This window comes from Octodon degus, unplaced genomic scaffold, assembly GCF_000260255.1.
Source record: "Octodon degus isolate 3935 unplaced genomic scaffold, OctDeg1.0 scaffold00054, whole genome shotgun sequence".
In the NCBI taxonomy this organism is placed as follows: Eukaryota; Metazoa; Chordata; class Mammalia; order Rodentia; family Octodontidae; genus Octodon; species Octodon degus.
Genome location: NW_004524630.1, coordinates 402912 through 422272, shown reverse-complemented (window position 1 = coordinate 422272; position 19361 = coordinate 402912). Strand labels below are relative to the sequence as shown.

Below are 19361 nucleotides of genomic sequence, written 5' to 3'. Positions count from 1 at the left end.
TTTTTAGTGTATCTTGCATGTTAATATGAGCTCTCCCTGTGAAGTGTCTCAACTTTCTTCATCTTAATAGTAGTATTCACCTCTTGGTTTACTAGCATGCAAGAAATAATTCCAATTATAATGGTAGAAGCTGACATTTATTATATACTTAAGATATAGATATTGTCTTTATTCTAAGTATGTGCATACATAGGGAGTTTATAAAGCATTTGTGTTTAGTATTTTTTTTTTTTTTTTTGTCAGTCTGGGTAAACTGGCTGTCACCTATATTACAGAAGAAGAACTAATCTACTAGAAGCAATATTTTAATCACAAATTAAATTAAGCAGCATTGGCTCGGGGCGGGCGGGCCTCCGGCGCCGCGCGGTTCCCTCGGGTCTCGGAAGTCGGTGCTGGAGACGCGGGCGGCGGCGGCGGCAGCGGCGAGCGACCCGCGCGGAGGTTAGCCCTCGGGAGGGAGGGAGAGAGGGAGGGAAGGGACACTTCTGCGCTCCCCACCGGGTCGACGGCGCGGGGACCCGGCCTCGGCGGAGAGCGCGCGGTCCGAGCGGGGTTTTCCGGCGGGACGCCCCCTCCCTGCGCCCGCCGGGCCGCGAGGAAGTTCCCGGGAGCGGCGCCGCCTCAGCCTGCGCCCCGCAGGTGGGTCCGGCCTGAGAGCGCGGTGGGAACGCCGCACGCGGGCCTCGGGCCGGCTGTCCCTCCGCGACCCCCGGAGGCTGCTGACGGCGAGCGCCCCGCGGCCGCCCCGGCCCGCTCCGGCCCCGGCGACTGCTCGGGCGCGCCGAGGACGAGCCGCTCGCCTAGCGGAGCAGCTGGCCCGGGCGGCGCCCTCGCCGCGAAGTCGGAGCCCGGGGCGCGCCCGAGAGCGGTGACTCAGCGCGCTTCCAGGATGTCCTGGTCGCCCTAGGAAGGCGGCGGGGGCGTGCGCGGGGAAAGTTTGAGGTTCCGCCCATGGGTGGCCTCTGGGAGTGTCTCGGGGCGCCCGCTGCCTCCCGGCGCCCGCGGCCAGGGGCGAGGGGCGAGGGGCGCGGGGCGCCCGCTCGGCTGGACGCGCTCGCTTTCTCCCGAGCTCGCCGACGACGTGCTCGGCTGGCCCGGTGTTAACAGCCGCTTAGCCGTCGGTTAAAAAAGAAAAGTTACGTTGAAGACAGCTGCGTCCCTCGTAAGTCATCTTTTAACAAGTAAATTGGTGCCTCACGCCCGAAATCGCACCGACTGCATAGGAGGAGTTCGAGGCCAGCCTGATTTAGGGAGACTGTTTCCCAAAAAGTAAAGGAAAAAAAAAAAGGAATTCTTTTTTTCTTCTTTTCACTTTCCTTTTTGAAATTGAAGTCTAACAGAAAAAGGAAATATGTTTTTCTGTTCTTTTTTTTTTTTTTTTTTGGGGGAGAAATAAGGTTGCTTGACAGTTTGTAAATCTTATTTAATCTTTCAAAAAAACCAAGTCTTTTTTTTTTGTGGAACCGGGGATTGAACTCAGACCCTTGCGCTTGCCAGGGAAGCGCTTATCCTACTGAGCCATCTCCCCAGCCCCATCATCTTTTCTGATACCCGATTCGTTATAAAACTTTTGTGCTTCAAATGGTATGTAATACTATTTTTTTTTAACAAATTGGCTTGTGCTACAGAATTTTAAAAAATCATTTAAAAACTTCACTGAACAGTTACTTCATAATCCATGTTTAATTTTGAAAACTACGTTTTATGTCTTGAGGATTATAAGAAAGTTGATAAAATCAAAAAGGGAAGACTGCTAGTGATTGAAAATGTATTCTCAACATTTACCTGTAATGAGTGTGACTCGCCTGTTCTGTTGTTTTTGTTAGACATGGATACTTTAAAATTTTTTTAATGTTATTTAGTACAGGGTTTCACCACACCGATCAAACTCGTACTGCACCTCCTGTCTTTAGCCGCCCAAGCGCTGGAATTGTAGGCATGTCCGGTCTCAGTCGCCCTGCCCCGGGAGCGGAGCCGGTGCGGAAGGAACCCCAGACCTGCCTTAGCAAGCGCTTTAGAGACTTGGGTACTTTTTAAAGATAAATGCCAAAAGCCTTTAGAAAGAGACTCCCCCCCCCCCCAACAACTTGAAAGTACTTTTAAATCTACGAGTAGCAATATTGGCTTTTACTGACTGCTGGATTGTTGCCCATACTTTTGTTGTTTTTTTTTTAATTTTTTTTAACATTTATTTATTTTAGTGTGTGTGTGTGTGTGGCCAGCTCAGTCCACCGGGGGCGGTGCTGGCTGGCATGTGGTGCTGGGGGATCGAACCGTGGTGCCTGTGCTTTGCCAAGCTTGTTCCAAGTAGGTGCTTTAGACCACTGAGCCATCTCGCCAGCCCTGCCCGTACTTTTGGAAATTTAGTTTTTGATGAGAGAATCAAGTCGCTGGAGGTAATCAGTCACGTGGCTCAAACTTTAAATTGTCACAAAGGCATTCAGTACAGAGCCGTAGAGCTGTTTGTTTTGGGGGGCTATGGGGGGGGGAGATTGAACTTCCTGGTCCTGTATTCCTTTTGATAGGCTACTTTTTAAAACTTTTTAGTTATCTACTAAGTCTTGTTATAATTGTTATGCTGCCTACAGTGAATAACGTTTTCACATGCATTGTTTTCTCTCTACAAATACATTTGTACTCTAAAGACCTTTATGATTTTGGTAAATATTGCAAACTCACTTTCCATGTGTATTCCCACTAGTAGTGTAAGACTTTCTCCAACTTTTGCTGTCAGTTAGATTTTTTATTTTTTTTGTACTCCAGTGGGTCAGAAGTAGAGTCTCGGGTGGGAGGAAATTGTTTTACTTGGAACAGACTTCGTGTGTTTTCTGAGTGGCTAATCATGCGACACAAAAAAGTTCCTGAGTCATTCCGTGAAATCTGTCTGCCTGGGGGACTGTATTTTGTTTATTTAAGATTTATTGGGGCCAGGGAGATGGCTCAGTGGAATAAGCGCTTCCCTTGCAAGCGCAAGGGCCTGAGTTCAATCCCCGGTTCCGCCAAAAAAATAAAAGATTTTATTTATGTGTTTGGTGCAAGGTCTTGCTATGCAGCTGGGACGCACAGTGGTCTTCCTGGCTCAGGAATTACAGGCATGTGCCGCTAGTGCCCCAGGACATTCTCGTCTGATGAGGACAAGTTTGAGAAACACTGCCTGGGAAGAGTAGCACTCGCAAGAGGGTTGCTTAGCACCATGTTTGTGAGCCAGTGCGAGGCTTCTTATTCTTCAGTCTGTTTGAAAACATGGTTACTGCTCTATGTGGGTCAGGTGAACACTTTGTGTACATTTTTAGATCCTGTTATGAGTAATTGCAAAAATGAAAATGAGGAGAGTGAAAAAAACTTGATGAAATTTTAAGAGCAATTTCAACACAATTGAAAATCATTTGCTGATTTCCTGGTTTTGGGTGTGTGTGTGTGTGAGTGTGTGTGTTTTATGAAATGTGCTGTGTCTTTGATTTCAGCTAATGAACCTAATATATGAATCTGTGTTGGATTCTTCCAGATTTCAAATGTATCTCTAATGTGATCCACCCTATCATTACTTTTGGGTCTTCTTCAGATTTCAGGGGTATATCAGATATGTTTTTTTTTTTCTTTTCAAAGTTTTATTGATAAACATATAGCAATGAGACAGTTTCAAATCAAATCGGAAGTACAGTTTCAACAAATAATACACTGCATGTATTCTTCTTAGTGGTTAATTGCTGTATACAAGATGTAGACTTGTGATCCTACTTACAAACACCATTAGAAAAAATCATTCTATTCGTTAAGAGAATGCAACTATATATCTATCCCAACCACTTTGAATACACAGATACAAAATGGACATTCATAGTTATACCCCAATTTTTTTTAAGTTCCGTTGTTGAATATTATAGGTGTGTAAACTCAGCAAAATATTCTAAAAGAGTATAGAAGCCCATAATAGCATTGGGTCTTCTATTTAATTGGCAATGTCAGAAATTATTGACGTGAGTCCCCCACAGCTCAACATAACAACATGGCTTTACTTCCTATATCAGATAGGTTTTTAATTACTGTCTGGTAGTTTTTGCACTTGCATAATCAAAATACAGTGTTTTGAAGACGTTAATGGCTTATTATTTTGAAGAATTGATCATCTTTGTTGAGTATTTAGAATTTCTCTTTCTAATTAGTGCACAAAATTTATTTAAAAAAATTTTGTATTTCTCTCCAATCACCTGTATATACACCTAGCTTCATTTGGCCTCTGACAAACCATACCAAATAAATTTTAGTACAGATACAAAACCTGAAAGAAGGTTGAATATCCTTTTAGTAAAATGGGATGGTCTAGGGGCTTCTTTCAAAGTAACTGCATGGTAAAGCCTTCTTATTGAAAGACTAACTTCAAAAGGCATATTTCTTTTACTAATTACAGATATATTGTTTATTCATTGATTTTTAGTTTTGTGGAATTTCAGTGTGCCTGCCAAACATCTTTACCCTTGCTACTGTGGATAAAAAAGGAAAAATTCCAGGTTTTCTATGGTGTTCAGTGAAGGTTTTTTAAAAAAAAAATCTGTTAGAGTAGTATTTTCGGACATACCTTTTTAGAGGGAGTTGAGCTCAGGACCTTGGGCTTGCTAGCCAAGTGCTTCATATATTGAGAGGATGCTTGGTTTGGATGATACAAACTGATGTGTAATACGATCTCTATCCTTTTGCATCATTCTAGACAATTCTGTTAGTTTTGGTGGGGTTTTAAAGCCTAATTTGTAATATGTGGACGTCATTCCTAGGTTGACAAAATACCACAAATGTTTGAAGTGCAGGAAAAACAATTTCACTAGATCCCCTAGCATACCTTACATGTGTAAAAGGTTCTGGTGAACCCATATGATGTTTGTGAGATAAAATAATTTTATCCTATTAGAACTGTTTCTCTCTTTTCTTTGAAAACAAAGTCATAAACTAGAACTGTGCAAAGAAGAAACTCAAAAATTATAATTTGATCCAGTCAACCCTGATGATATGGAAAGAATTGGAGGGCATATTGCTAGACCTCACCTTGAGGCTTTTGGTTCCCCACTTGGGGCCAGGTCTTCAGTTTCTTCAGCTTCTAAGACCTAGAAATTTATTAGAACGGCATTGAGGTTTCCTATTATTCTTACAAACTTTAGACATAAGGAACCATGTTTCAGGACCTCAAGTTAGTTTTAATTTTGATGCTTCATGTACTTTAGGCTTCTGCTCTGTGCATTTCAGTTTTCTGTGCCACAGTAAGATGTTTTGTACAGTTTTTCATTTTATAATGAAGCTAATTAAGCTACTTTAAGTAGTTTGATATGCTGCAATCATGGAAATAATTTATGAGACTAGAATGGTTAAGCTTTTTGTTATGGTGGAGTTAGAAGAGTATAGTTTATGTTCTAGTATTTAAAGAACAAACAAGCCCCAGATTTCTGCCTTACAAAAAGGTTGTTAATTGGTGTTGATTAAATATATGAAACACTAAGCTTATATCCTGCAATGCAGCCTAAATTGATGGCAGAAATGGGAGTAGGGTTTAGAGGATTTTGAGTCTCATCACTGTATTTAATGGATCATCAGTGATTATGTGATCCTGAATTATCATCCTAAGATTTTTTTATATGGATTAAGCAAACAATTTTAACTTTGTCGTTGTAAGTTTTGCAAGAGGTATGTTAGTGTAGTATAGAGATTTCAGCAAACGGTAAGAGCAATGAGTGTTACCAGTCCAGGTGATTTTTTTTTTTTTTTTTTTTTTTTTTATGCAACAGACTTTACCAGAGTTTTGAACTTCATTATTCAGAATATTGCATCTAGAGAGGAAATCAACTAGATATTCTGAAATACCACATACTGCGCTTGAGCTGTGGAGACCTTTGGTCTGGGCACATTTGTTTAAAGACTTAAGGGAGTAATTCTGATAATGCTTTGAGAAGCTTGAGGGACAGAGGGGAACTTGATGCTTGGTAGAGTAGTTTGTTGCTTTTTTATTCTTTGAGGGGGTGGAGAGAGGGAGGGGAGTCTTTAGTTGTTTTGAGGAATGTGTGATACTACCACAGTCACTGATAAATCTTTTAATAAAAACTGAGGACCGTGTTTCCCAGAGATGTACCGGGGTGGGGTGGAGGGCGGCAGGGACATGGCTTAGCGGTCTTAGTGCTTGCCAGGCAAGCGCAAGGACCCAGGTGCAGTCCCAGGTACCACTGTGCCAGCCCGCCCCACCTGCCAAAACAGGCCTGTAATCCCAGCGCTGTGGAGGCTGAACCAGAAGGATCCCTACGTGTCCAAAGCTGCGGAGGCAGAGCTTGTACTGAATACATAAAAGTTAAAAAAAAAAAGCAATAAAGGCGTACTGGCCTTAAGAGCCTATAATTTGTGAGCTCCGTCTGAGAGGCTGCAAGGTTGGAGGCCCTGTGACAGGGTGCCTGCCTTTTGAAGTTTGTATCTGAACTTGGAGTTTAATCCTGATTGCTGTGGGATGATGTGAGGCGTTTGTACTTGTGTAGTGATTTGTCATTGGGGAGTTGAGCCCAGCACTCCCACACCATTGTTGTCCCCTGTGGCTCAGCCTGGAGATAGCAGGCGAAGCCCCCTAATTTGTAGGCACACCCTAGAGAAGGAAATCAAGTCGGAGTATGTCTTCTATTTTCAGCCTTGTGGCAGGCCGCTCAGGGGACCAGTTACTAGCTTCCCTGCTGTGAGCACTACAGACCTTAGCCTGACACCCACTGGGCTCTGGAGAGGTTGCTTCCTGTCCCAGGGTGCTGAGGGGAGCCGCCCTATCCTAGTTCCTGGTCGGTGCTGCGAGCCGAGGAGAGCTGCACCCCTCACCTGCTCTGATGGAGCGCGCTGCGCAGACAGTAGGTAACACAGTCTGTTTTCTCTCCCTGGGTGTGAGATGGAGCGGGAGAGAGTGAAATGATCCCCGCCCTCCGAAGAGCTGCTGCAAACCACAGATGGACTCTAGGGAGGGACCCCTGCGAGCATGACAGCACTACGTAGCCCAAGGCCCGACCTGTGAGAAGGGACACCGGTGAATCTCTCTGAAGGTGGCCCACGGAGAAAAGATTTACACAAGCGGTCCGACAGGCACCTGAAGTCTAGAACGAGTGCTCTTTTCCTGTGCAGATCTGTACAGATCTTTCCCGGTCTGTGAAGCCGAGGAGAGCTGGCTGTTTTTTTCAAGAACTGTATTAGATCTGAACATAAAGCTGAAAGGCACACAAGGAAGCCCCACAGTCAGAGGAACAAGAGATTCAGAAAACAGCCCTGAGCAGCGCTACTGTGGATGGCCTCACAGCAGGTTCAGGAAAGCCATTGTAAGATGCTCGGTAGTCTCGGGAAAGGGATGCATGAACAAAATGGTTGTGGCGGCCCAGACAAATAAGAACCAGTTAAATTGTGGGGCTGAGCAGTGCAATAGCTAAGCTGCATTTCAGTAGTAAACTGGAAGTTATTAACTTGATTCTTAATGGCACACTTGTTTAGTGAAAGGATTCAGTGAGCTCAAAGGTGGGGGACTTCCGATTGTCTAGTCTGAGAGGCAGTAACAATAGAAATGTCAAGACCGCCTAGCATATTCGTGGCCTCACCTTGGGTCAGCTGACGTGTATGTCGTCGGAGTCTCTGAAGGAGTAAAGAGAAGGGGGCAGTTTATTCGAAGAAATGGAAATACTGGCCATACTTTCCAAATCAGAGACAGACATGAATAGGAGAAATGCAGAGACCTACAGTGAGACATGCTAATCAGATGGGAAAAAGTCAGAAATAATTTTGAGAACCGTAAGAAAAGAATAATTTATTATGTACAAAGAAGCCTCAGTAAGCATTAAAAAAAAAAAATGGTACAGGCTGAAAAAAGGAGTGTGATCCAAATGTTGAAAAAGGAGGGAAACAGACTTGCAGCAAAATGTTATGTCTGGTAAAACTTCTTCACAGATGAAACCCTCAAAAACAAAACAAGCTAGAAGACTGCCGTCGTTGGTCTGTTTATAATAAGTGCTAAAGAGAGTCAAGTTGAAACGTAAGGACATTGTAAAGTGACACAGAAGAGCACACGATACAGACTTGTGCAAGGTGTTGTGGGCTACAGGCTTCCAGTTGGACTTGGAGGGCGTTGCTGGGGGCTCTAGTTCTTCCTGGACTCCTGCAGGATGTGGCTGTGGAGTCTGGGCCCTCAGCTGGGTTCTTTGGGTCTCTAGTGGAAAGATCTGTGCTCTTTTTGCATTCGACTCTTTAGGTGAATATTATCAAATAATCCTATAAATTGTGTCGTATATTAAATATTTTCCCCTGTAGAGCTGGCCAGATAGTTCATTGAACTAAAGTGACTGCTTAGGCAGAGCACAGCTGCCTGGGGGTTTGATCCCCTGCTGTGCAGCCCTACCCCCGGGGCGCAGCGGGAGGCTCACTGTGATTCAGTCTACTATGAGTTCTATCTGATGAGACCCTGTAGACCCTGTACTAAATAAAAAAAGTAAAATAGGTATTTTTCCCTTGTTAAACCCTGACTACAGTGGGGCAAGATACTGCTTAGCGGGTAGTGTTGGGACATGCTGGAAGTTTACACTCTGAAATGCTGCGCAGTGGAATTCCTTGCAAAGCCCACCCGAAAGGAGCCCTTGGGGCAGCAGCTCATGAAGGGATCACCTTGCTATTGTGTTCTGCTGTGCTGCTGCTGTGAGCTGAAGAATCGGTACCCTGTAGAACGTGAAGTGCTAGAGAGGCAGTTAGTGCAGGGACTGGCCAGAGTGATCCTTGGACTTGGGAAGAAATGAAACCTTTCTTTGTACCTTCAGCTGTGCCAGCCGACACAGTACTTAACACCTGCCAGCTTGCAGAGGCACAGCTTCAGTTTTGGAGAGTGGGCAGTGAGGGTTGGCTTTGCTAATGGGAGCTTGTAAGTTGGCAGAGTGTTGTCAGGCCCTGTCATTTTAGGAGATCCTCTGTTTTGTTGGGTCAAGTGAAAAGTATTCCTTTCCACGGTAGCTAGTGAAATTTAATGCATTTGTGTTGTATTTTTAGAGAACTTTGTTTTAAATTATTGCAAAAGGTGTTGGTAATTGAAATACATGGAACAATAAATGAAAGACAAAAATTCCCCTCTTATTCCCTATTCCCTTAGCATCTATGTTAGGAGATGAAAGTGTTAACTAAAAATTTATGATGTAGTGTAGTCTGTATATTTTTTAGTGATGAGTTTTTCTATATTGATATCATATGATATGCGTTTAGATTTTGCTGCTGCAAAGAAATGTATGCAGTCCAAGAACATTGTACTAGTTTTTCAAGATAGTGTTAGTTGCCAAGTACTGCTATAAACTAGGTGTTCTTTCAGATTTTCTCCTTTCCCCCCCCCCATAGGTATTTTTTGTTGGTGTATATTATAGAATGGTTAGATTTTGTTTTGTTTTTCTAAACTTGTGAAATGAAGGGACTTTGTTTGAAGGTAGGTTGAAAATATAATGAACACAGTCATGAGCAGCCCCTAAATATCAATTACTGGTTTGTGGTATAGCCTTGATTTTCTTATATTTTCCATGTTTGGCAATTTAAATATTTCTTACTGACATTAAACAGTTGTATATATTTACATATGTGCTGTCAGTGCATGCTATATAAATTTCTGTGACTCTTGCATAATATATTTTTTTCCTTTTAGAAAAATCCTGCAGAAATGTCTCTCTATCCATCTCTTGAAGATTTGAAGGTAGACAAAGTAATACAGGTATGTTTAATTTTTTAAAAGATATACTGACATACATTCATTTTACTTTGTGAATTAAAGCAAAAGATTTAGCTAACAGATGTACGTTCAGTTTTACGATTCATAACTCATTCTGTTGTACACTGAAAAGAAAAATTAGCAATTCTTTTTCATTTTATTGTGAATTAATATACATGAAGTATTTAAAAATTCACTTAAATTCTTCAAAGAGGTTTTTACTGATTAAAACTGAAATTACAGGCTAGGGAGCTAGCTCAGAGGCACAAGTACCTGCCTGGCAAGCACAAGGTCCTGAGTTTCATTCCCGGTACCAAAAAAAAAAGCATAAAACTGAAATTACATACAACATATTTAAGTTGATTCATCTTTTAGATTCTTGTCCTTTTGCATAGAATTGGTACATTTTTCTTTTTACTATTCAGACATACTTAATCTTTATTGGAAAGTTAAATACAAAAATAATGAAAAGTGGAGAACATACTGTTAGAACAGGAATAGTATGAAAGCACAAGGAAAATGTGATTTTTCTTTTAGAGATAAGCAGCAGATGGGCCGGGTAGATAGCTCAGTAGAAAGTGTTTGCCTGGCAAGCGTAGGGTCCTGAGTTCAATCCCTGATATTGCCCAAAAAAATAAAATAAAATGAAAATAAATTTAAAAAGTAGAGATAAGGAGCAGATATTTCACTTGTTTATGCTTTCAGTGAGTATATTAGAGACTACAGTACTTCTAGGCATGCTAAATGGAGAAATATTTATAGTTCTTTAATGGTACTAGCTAGTAATACTATAGTCCTAGTAGCACTAGCTTTGTAGAGTCATGCTTCTGCTTAAGAAGAAACTGGAGTTGTAATTAGTCATTGCAGTTCTTGAAATTTATGGTACTGTTTTCAAATGGATTCAACTTGCAAATTATGAACCCATCTGTTTACAATTTCTCTCCACTTGATGTAAACACATACTCTCTCCACTTGTTTTATTCAACTTCTGTACTTCTTTAGTTTACAAATAATTTTTGCATTGTATCAGAAAAATCATTTTGCTTGAGGCCCTGACTTCAGTATACTCAATTCTTTTAATAGCTGATTAATGAGGAGAAAAAGTCTATTATGAAGACTGTATTCTAGGCAAAAAGATTGGCCTCATGAGGGCGAAAGCAAAAGGAAGCACCACCAATGAGGCAGCCCTAGCTGGGATTCTTGCTCTTGGTGGGTGGGCAGTTTGGTGTGGGGGGATCGTGTGCAGAGCTGTCCATCCTAAATCCATGGAGGGTATTATAGTGTGGCTTGTAAGGTCTGTGATCGTGGTTTCAGCTGCCAAGGCTTTGATGTTTAAGTGACTGATTCACTTGTCTTAAATATTCTATCACTGTCTTTCTTTTGTGTTCTGTCAGTGTATTTTTAAGTGGTTTTTTATTTCCACAAAGTGTATCTGTGAACAAGCTCTCTTTCTTTTTAAAAAGCTCTTATCCAAAGTGTTCAGCTTTCCAGCGTTATCATCTTGAACCACTAATGACACCAGAACATTGTCTGATAAGGATCTGCGGACTGATCTGAAAGAATGACTAATACAGTCTTTGTTTTCGCCTTTTTTTTTTTTTTTTGATAGCTTTTTATGGAATTCAGCGTAAATTAACCACAATTGGCTTTGAGCTGAGTTTTTGTTTTTTTGAAAATTGAAAAAATCATTGATACTGAGGAATATTGAGCTGAAAAATAAAGAGGGCTGCAACCTACATAAGACTGAACTCTTTCCACAGAAGTAAATGACTTAGGTAATGTTCAGCAGAAGGCTGTTTATGTTCAGAACAGAAAGCAAGCTGCTAGGAAATGGTCCAGAACAAGAGGGAAACGTGATGTTTGTATTAGTCCCACTAGCTTTAAAAGCATTTGTGATCTAGCCAGTAGTGTTGGCCTGCATCTTGACTGGGGGGGGGGGGGGGGCTTCATTTTTTAAGATACTTCCATTTGACTTTTTGAGCTGTCTCTGAAAAGGCATTATAGGTCAGCGTAGTATTTGTCTTTCCCAGCTACTGGCCTAAGCTGTTTTATAGTAACCATCAGGCTTTCAGCATCATATAGAATCATGAATCTATTTCAGATATAACAGGAGCCTATGGTTCCTCTGCTTACACAAGCATTTTAAGAAAAAAATGATAGTCTAATGAAAGAAATAGGAGACCAAGTGGCAGGCTTTTGTGAAGGCATGTAGACTGTATCCAGTTACTTAGTGCAGATGGGCGGGGAGTGACAAAGCTGCCCAATGAAGAGTTTTATCTGGATACAAAGAGGGCAGGGCGAAGGTTTAACAAGCTTCTGTGATTAAAGCCTTCTGGCAGCCTCGTATCCCAGTGGGCAGAGTCCTTCTCTAGATCCTGCCAAATTCTTGTCCTAGCATACTGCCTTTCCTGTGCTGGCGGATGGCAGCCTCCGGTGTAGAGTAATGCTTCTGCTGGCAAGCACGCTGGAGGCTGGGAGAGTCAGGCCAGGCTGGAGACACACAGATGGAATCTGTAAGGTTTTTGGTGCTGTAGAGAGGCTGATAGAGGTACAAAGAAAGACTTCATTGCTTTTGTTGGAGATTGCTAGAACACCGGGAGGAAGAAGCTGGTAGCTAGGGTTGGCGTCCACATGGGTGAGTGAAGCGTCCTGTCGGGAGAGGAATGGAGGGTTGTGCATGGGAAAAGGAAGTGGGAAGTTTATTGGAAGTTTATTTTGGTACTAGAAGAACACAGAAGTTAGTTCTGAAGGGACACATTGTTTTGGGGCCCAATGCCATGTTGGATCATAGCTGTGATAACCTTCACCAAGATACATACTGGTGGAAAGCCATCATTCCTGACTTTTTGTTGTTAAGGGACGTGACTCACTCAAGCTGCTGCTTGCTGACTGGGGGCGACTTGGTGGGGACTGCTGTAGTCATTGGGGTAGCAGATCAGGCCCACTTAGAAGCTGGCACCAAGGATCTCAGCCAGGTCAAAGAGCTCTCTGGTGATGAAGGCCTGTATCCTAGATTGGAGAGGTCTTGAGAAATGTTTGAATAGGCAAGGAGCTACAAGAAGTAGAACGACAATCATTGTGAGAGAGTCCAAGAGAGGTAGGATAAGGGGGCCCCACTGTACCCAGGCAGCAGGCCACCAGGACAGAGAGGAGTTGGTATTTTCTTTGACAGTCAGCGTAAAAATGCCTGACTGGCTAATGAGTAACAGCATGTTCCTCCCAGAAGAGCACAGGTGCCTCCCTTTTCAGCTGTTAGAATGCCTGGAGCTTGGATGGAGGGTTTGGAGCACCACAGCTGATAGGGAGGTGATTTGGTTTTGGGGTATGGTAATAGACCCTGATACCTCTTTGATAGAATCGGCAAGGACAGCAGACAACTTAGAGTAAAAATGTCCCAATACCTCTGGTTCCCATGCCGATGGCCGAGAAGAGGCTAGTACCTGCCAGGCCTCGGGCAAATGTATGGCCCTGTGATGGTGTTGGGGTATGTTTTCTAATCCTGTTAATAATTTGGGCTTCAGCATTTAGGGGAATCTGTGGAGTACAACAGCCAAGATGCGAGAGCCCTGCTGGGTGGGTTGGAGGTAGGTGATGGCCACAGACAAAGAACTGTCCATGCAGGGAGCAGATGGAGTTGAGGCATTGGTGCTGGGATGTAAGTGTGTGCATCAGGTCAGATTGCTCACCTTAGAGGTGGATTGAGAGGGGTCCGAGGGTAGATGCAATAGAAGTTAGTGGGCCATTGGAGTTGGGGACCCAGGATTTGTGCTTTCGAGTTAGTTTGAAATGAGGAGACATTTAGGGTGGCAGGGTAGGCCATGTATTGATCTTTGTGGGAGGGGTATACAAGGCTAGCAGCTAAGAAGATCTAAGGCATTGCAAGTCAGACTATAATTTTGGACAGACTTATTAAAGGTTTTATTGAGAAGCTGAAGTACAGAGGTTGCGGTGCGTACATGGAAAGGAAGAAAGGAGGAAAGAGGGAAGACTAGGGGACAGGTAGGGACTTGGACTCTTAAGAATTACCCCTGGGTCTGGGCGTTGTAGATTTGAAGACCCCATTAAATGCCAGTGCTCCAGACGTCATAGTAAGGATTTTTGAGTTGGACTGTCCAGAAGGCATAGGAGGAGCGAGCAGACCTGGTCAGTTTTAGAGAAATGTGAGGATCCAAAAATCTTAGCTACTGATGGTTTCACATCCCTAGTAAGGGCAATGATACTGTGAAAGGTCTTTGCAAGGGGATTGTGGGCAGGGCAAAGGTAGAATCCAAGAGCAAGAAAGGACCAGAAGGGGTATGGCAAAGTCTTTGTGGCAAGAGCCCCGCAGTCACGTTTGCCCTCTGGGCTTTTCAGTGTCCCACAACCTGCAGTGTGGGATGTGAAAGGTTAGTGTGCATGTTCCAGTGTGTGTGGCAGTATTAAGGACTTGACCATTTGTGGCTCAGAAAAGTTTAAAAAGGAAGTAGGCAGATGTGCAAGGAGAGAGCCATGGGGCAGTCAGAGTAAGACCGAAGGGCAGGAGGGATTATTGTTGGAGAAAGTCAGGACAGGTAATTGAGGGTGAGCCCACACAAGAGACAGAAAAGTGGTTTTATGCGGGGATGTTAGGGCCTTCGGAGAAGTGACCAGAGTCCAACAGAACACAAGAATCATAGGAGTAAGGGGATCAAGAACCAGACAGAGTAACAGTACATGGGTCAATCTGGAAATTTGTCAGGGATATTGGTGAGGCTATCCCAGCTTTGGTGGGGAAAACCCTACCTCCATGACCTGAGAGAAAGTTGAGGGTAGCTGAATGTTACATGGTTAGAGCATGGGATGGAGAGCAGAGAACAAAATCATCTACATATTGAAAGAGGGTGTTGGGTTTGAGGTTGAGGTTGACAGTGTGGATGTCAGTAGCATGGGCTTGGCTAAAGAAGTGAGGACTCCCTAAACCCCTGAGGTAGTAGTATCTATGTGTGTTCTACAGATGAGAGGATGTCTGGCTCTGTCCTTGTGAAAGCAAATAGATCCTGACAATCAAAGTATAGAGTGATAGTGAGGAATGTGTCTGTAAGGTCTGAGTAGACTGTAGAGTAAGTAGTGGACAGGAGGATATGAGAGAGCGAAGTGTAAGGGTTTGGTACCACTAGGTGAATCAGTGTTCACATTGTTGATACCTCTGAGATCCTGAACTAAATGGTAGGAGCCATTGGACTTCAGTACAGGGAGAATAGAGACATTGTAAGGTGAATGGACAGTCCTAAGAAAGCCATTGGCTAAGAGGGGTTCTATTATAGGTTTGAGTCCCTGTTCGTGTTTGGGGGCTATTGGGTATTGGGGGACACAGGGAAAGGCTGAAGGACCCCTCAGGTAAATTAGTATAGGGGTAACATGTTACACACACCCCCAGTGAAAGTGGGGCTGGGGTTTCCCAAACTGGGATTGACAAGGGTGGGAGGAAGAGGAGGAAAAGGACTGGCGACACGTGGTGATTGAGTGTGAAAGACAAGTACTGTGGGAAGAAACCGAAAGAGAAGTTGAGCTTTTGGAGATCCCTGCCCAGGAGGGGTGTAAGGCAAGTTGGCATGACAAGGGAACGCTGGGTAAAGAAAAGGGTTTGGAATTGGCAGGGGATGGGACTTGTCTGGGGGGTTTGTGTAAGTTGGCTATCAGTTCCCATAATGGATATCATAGAACAGGTGGTGCAGCAACCTGAAAACTCAGGAAGAATACTGTATGTGACCCTCGTGTCAACAGTAAAAGTGTTTTACCTGAGATGTCCAGTGAGACTCGGAGCTTTGAGAAGGAGATCCTTGGGGGCCAGGGAGATGGCTCAGTGGAATAAGTGCTTCCCTGGCAAGCGCAAGGGCCTGAGTTCAATCCCCGGTTCTGCAAAAAAAAAAAAAAAAAAGAAAAGAAAGAGATCTTTATGGGAGCCGTGGACCCTGAGCCTCGTCAATCCTCATCGGGCAAGACCGACCAGGTCTGCTAGTGATGAGTCTGGCCATGGTGACGGGCTCTCCTCTGAGGTTAGGGAGTTAGATAATTTACCTGCTTGCTGGCGGACAAGACAATCTTGTTACATCTTACAGTGACCCTCAAGATTGCAGGTGTGACAAAGTCCTTGTGGTGGCCACAGGTTGGGGCAGGCTCAAGCCTAGTGTCCTTGCTGCATTTAAAATGTGGTGGTGGGGGGGGACTAGGATGACACCATTTTGTTTTGGCTTAGCCTTTCCAGGGACCCTGAGTGCTGTAGCCAGAAGTTCAGTGTGTTGCTATTTGTCTTTTTGTTCTTCTCTATTATTGAAGAGAGGGAAGTCCAGATTAAGGAGATCTCCCTGTGGGGTTTGAGGGCCAAAACTGTTTTTTTAACTTGGCCTGCCTGGGTATCAAGGGCAGAGTAGTGTATTTGGTCAGGTATCAGTAAGGTGAGAAAGAAATTCAGCAGGGTTTTCATCTGCGTGTTGGGTTTGTTCATGAAGTTTTTGATCATTTGTAGGAAATTTTGTTTAGACCTACAATAATGCAACCAGTCATCATAGCCATGTGCCATGTGCAATGAGCAATTATTTCCCTTATAATCTGGGGAGGGGGGCTGCATTTGGTATAGCAGCATCCCCAGTGGGAAGGTCAAGGTTAGTCTGATGTCTGTGGTCAGTCTTGGCTTGGCCTGCTTCCCACAGCTGAGTTTTTTTGTAGAGGGGAGAGGGTGGATGAAAGGATGATACTGAGAACCTTGTAATGCAAGGAATCACAAATCCTAAGTCTTATATAATTGTGGGATCTGCAGAGAAGAATCCTAGTGTATGAGAGATCTGAGATAGGTCAGAGGGGGAGTACAAGGGACATGAACTACAGCCACCTCACAGGAAGGAATAGGGGCTGGGGTGGAGCAAGTGGTGGATGATGGTTGTGGTTGGCATGAAGATGGTGGGAGGTGGGCGAAGTGAGATCGGGTGTGGTGTGCCGGAAGAGAAAATGGCGATGACATGGGGGATGATGGATGTTAGGGTTTGAGGGGAAGATAGGGTAGGAGCAGCTGGTTGAGGAGGTTGAGAGGATTCTTGTGGATTTGCTGGAGGGGAGTGAAATTCAAGAAAATAATCCAATTGGCTGTCAGCTCTTCTTTTTAGTTGATAGCTGATTAAAAAATCTTGCAGTTACATTTTAAATTTGTAGATTGTTATTACAGTTACAAGGATTTTCATGATGCGCTTTGGGAATACTTAACAGTTTATAAAACAGATGTTAAATTTGTCTCAATAACAGGTACTATATAGAAGAACATTTACAATCCACATAAGTTTAATACTACTCAGAGTTTTGTAGGCTATGATTTAAGTACCTGTCTCTTTTCAAAACTATTCTCGGCATTGATTTCAGAGCTTGAGATATAAACTTTTTCTTACTACCTTTGTCTTTAAAATCACATGGTTAACCTCCCCCACCCCGCCTGCCAAGTAGGAATTTCTGCCACATTCCGGGAACCCCCAGACCCAGATCTAGCCCAGGTCCGGTGAATGTGTGGGAGAGCTTCCGGCTACCCTGAGCCCGCGGGACCTGTTACTGGTCCCAGCCCAGGCGCAGCGTGGGTGAGACCTTCCACCCCATGGGGATACCCCCCACCACTCCTCAGCACCTACCCCACTCCGCCTGCCAAGTAGGAATTTCTGCCCCATTCCTGGAATTCCCCAGAACCAGTCCTAGCCCAGGCCTGGTGAGTGTGTGGGAGAGCTGCCTCTCCCCCCTACTCCACCTTGTCCCCTGCAGACTCAGCTCAGGCCTGGCATATAGGCCTGGGGTGAAACCCTGCAGCTGCAATCCCTGCAGAGAGGATAGGGGGATAGAACCACGCAGCTAGTCCAGGAGCAGAACATCTTGCCAGAGAGGCACAACAGGTTCACCCCTAAGGGCAGCAGTAGGAAGGAACTGAGCACAGCAGCCAGACCCAAGCCAGGCACAACTGGAGAAATCCAAACTTTGTAGATCTGCACCTGAACTTCAGTAGGTGCTAAGGTTGTAACTACAACGAAGATCTACAACAAAAGTCAGAAGACAGCTACACAAAATGACGAGAAGGAACAAAATGGAACCTCAGAACCCAAGCGCACCTGTAACAAGTACAGAGGACACTAACACAGCTGAAATTGGGAATCACACAGCTGAAAGCAAAGAATCAATGGATTCTGAAATAAACATCTGCACAAAGGTATAGAGGAACACAGATTGGAAATGAAAAAAGAAATCCTTGCATTAATAACATCTGCAGTAAAGAATCAAATGCAGAAACATGGAGGAAACCCAATGCCCACCCAGAACAAGTGCAGAGGACACTAGCTCGGCTCAAACGCATGAATTAATAGGGGTAATAGTAAATAAGCAACAGCAGAAAGTTATAGAGGAACTCAGAGTGCAATTCTTTTCTAAAATAAAGATTATCAGAACTCATAGTATCTGAAGTAAAGAAGCAACTACAGAAACATAGGGAGGAAACCCAATCTGAAAAAAACACTGTAGTAAAAGAATTTCTAACTGCTTCTAAAGAAGACATTGATTAACAAAATAGAGATTAGAAAAATGATAAATTCCTTGAATTAGCAATACAGGAAAGAAATAGATAACATGAAGCAGAGTCAGAGATATAGAGGAAATTAAAATCTCAATCACAAGCTTGCAAAACCATTTAAGTGAATGTGAAGACAGAGTTTCAGATCTTGAAGATGCTGGTGCAGCTAGTGAAAAGGTAAGAAAGGATCTCTTAAAAACGAGAATGGAGGAAAAAATAATCCCATCACCTGCAAGATGATGCAAAGATGAACAATGTGAGACTAATAGGCATCAGTGGGAAAGAAGGAGTCAATACAAATGACATTAAAAAAACATGGGCAGAAGTAATTACAGAAAACTTCCCAAATATGAGGAAACATTCTGACATTCAGGTAACCGAAGCATACAGATGGCCAAGTAACCTCAACCCAATGAAAAACACACAGAGACATATAACAGTCAAGATCCCAGAAATTCAGCACAAGAATAATCTACTGAAAGCCGCTAGAGAAAAGAAACAGATCACATTCAAAGGAAAACCCATCAGAATTACGGCCGACTTCTCTTCACAAACCATGCAGGCAAGAAGAGCATGGAGCAGAGTACTTCAGGTCCTCTATGAAAACAAATTCCAGCCCAGACTACTATACCCTGCAAAACTTTCTTTCAAGTTTGATGGAGAAGTGAAATAGTTTCATGACAAAGAACAGCTAGAGAATTTCATGATGATAAAGCCAACCCTACACAGGCTACTGGAAGATGTTCTAGAGAGGGACAAAAATGATCAGAACTCCATGAATGACATCAGAAGCAACCAACTAAATAGGGCAAACTATTAAACACAGGAGAAAAAAGAGTAAATGACAACAGGTAAAAAACATGTCAACTGTAAGTCAGTATATCTCAATTCTAATCGTCAATGTAAATGGACTCAAATTCACCAATTAAGAGAAATAGACTGGCACAGTGGATTAGGAAACAAAATCCAACAATGTGCTGTATGCAAGAAACACATTTAACTCATAAAGACATTAAAAGGCTGAAAGTCAAAGGATAGAACACAATACTACATGCCCCAGCACCTCAGAAAAAAGCAGGGGTAGCA

General features: G+C 43.4%; 1 protein-coding gene across 1 annotated transcript in view; it reads left to right on the top strand.

The window, feature by feature from the left end:
• The window catches only part of Sdcbp (syndecan binding protein), a gene marked incomplete at its 3' end in the record, with an annotated part of 38182 nt that overhangs the window by 4688 nt on the left and 14133 nt on the right, over positions 1–19361 (top strand). Inside the window, exons 2-3 of the mRNA XM_023717685.1 lie at positions 327–441; positions 9662–9727. Of these exons, the coding sequence (XP_023573453.1) occupies positions 327–441; positions 9662–9727 (181 nt within the window). The remainder of the gene's footprint in view (positions 1–326; positions 442–9661; positions 9728–19361) is intronic.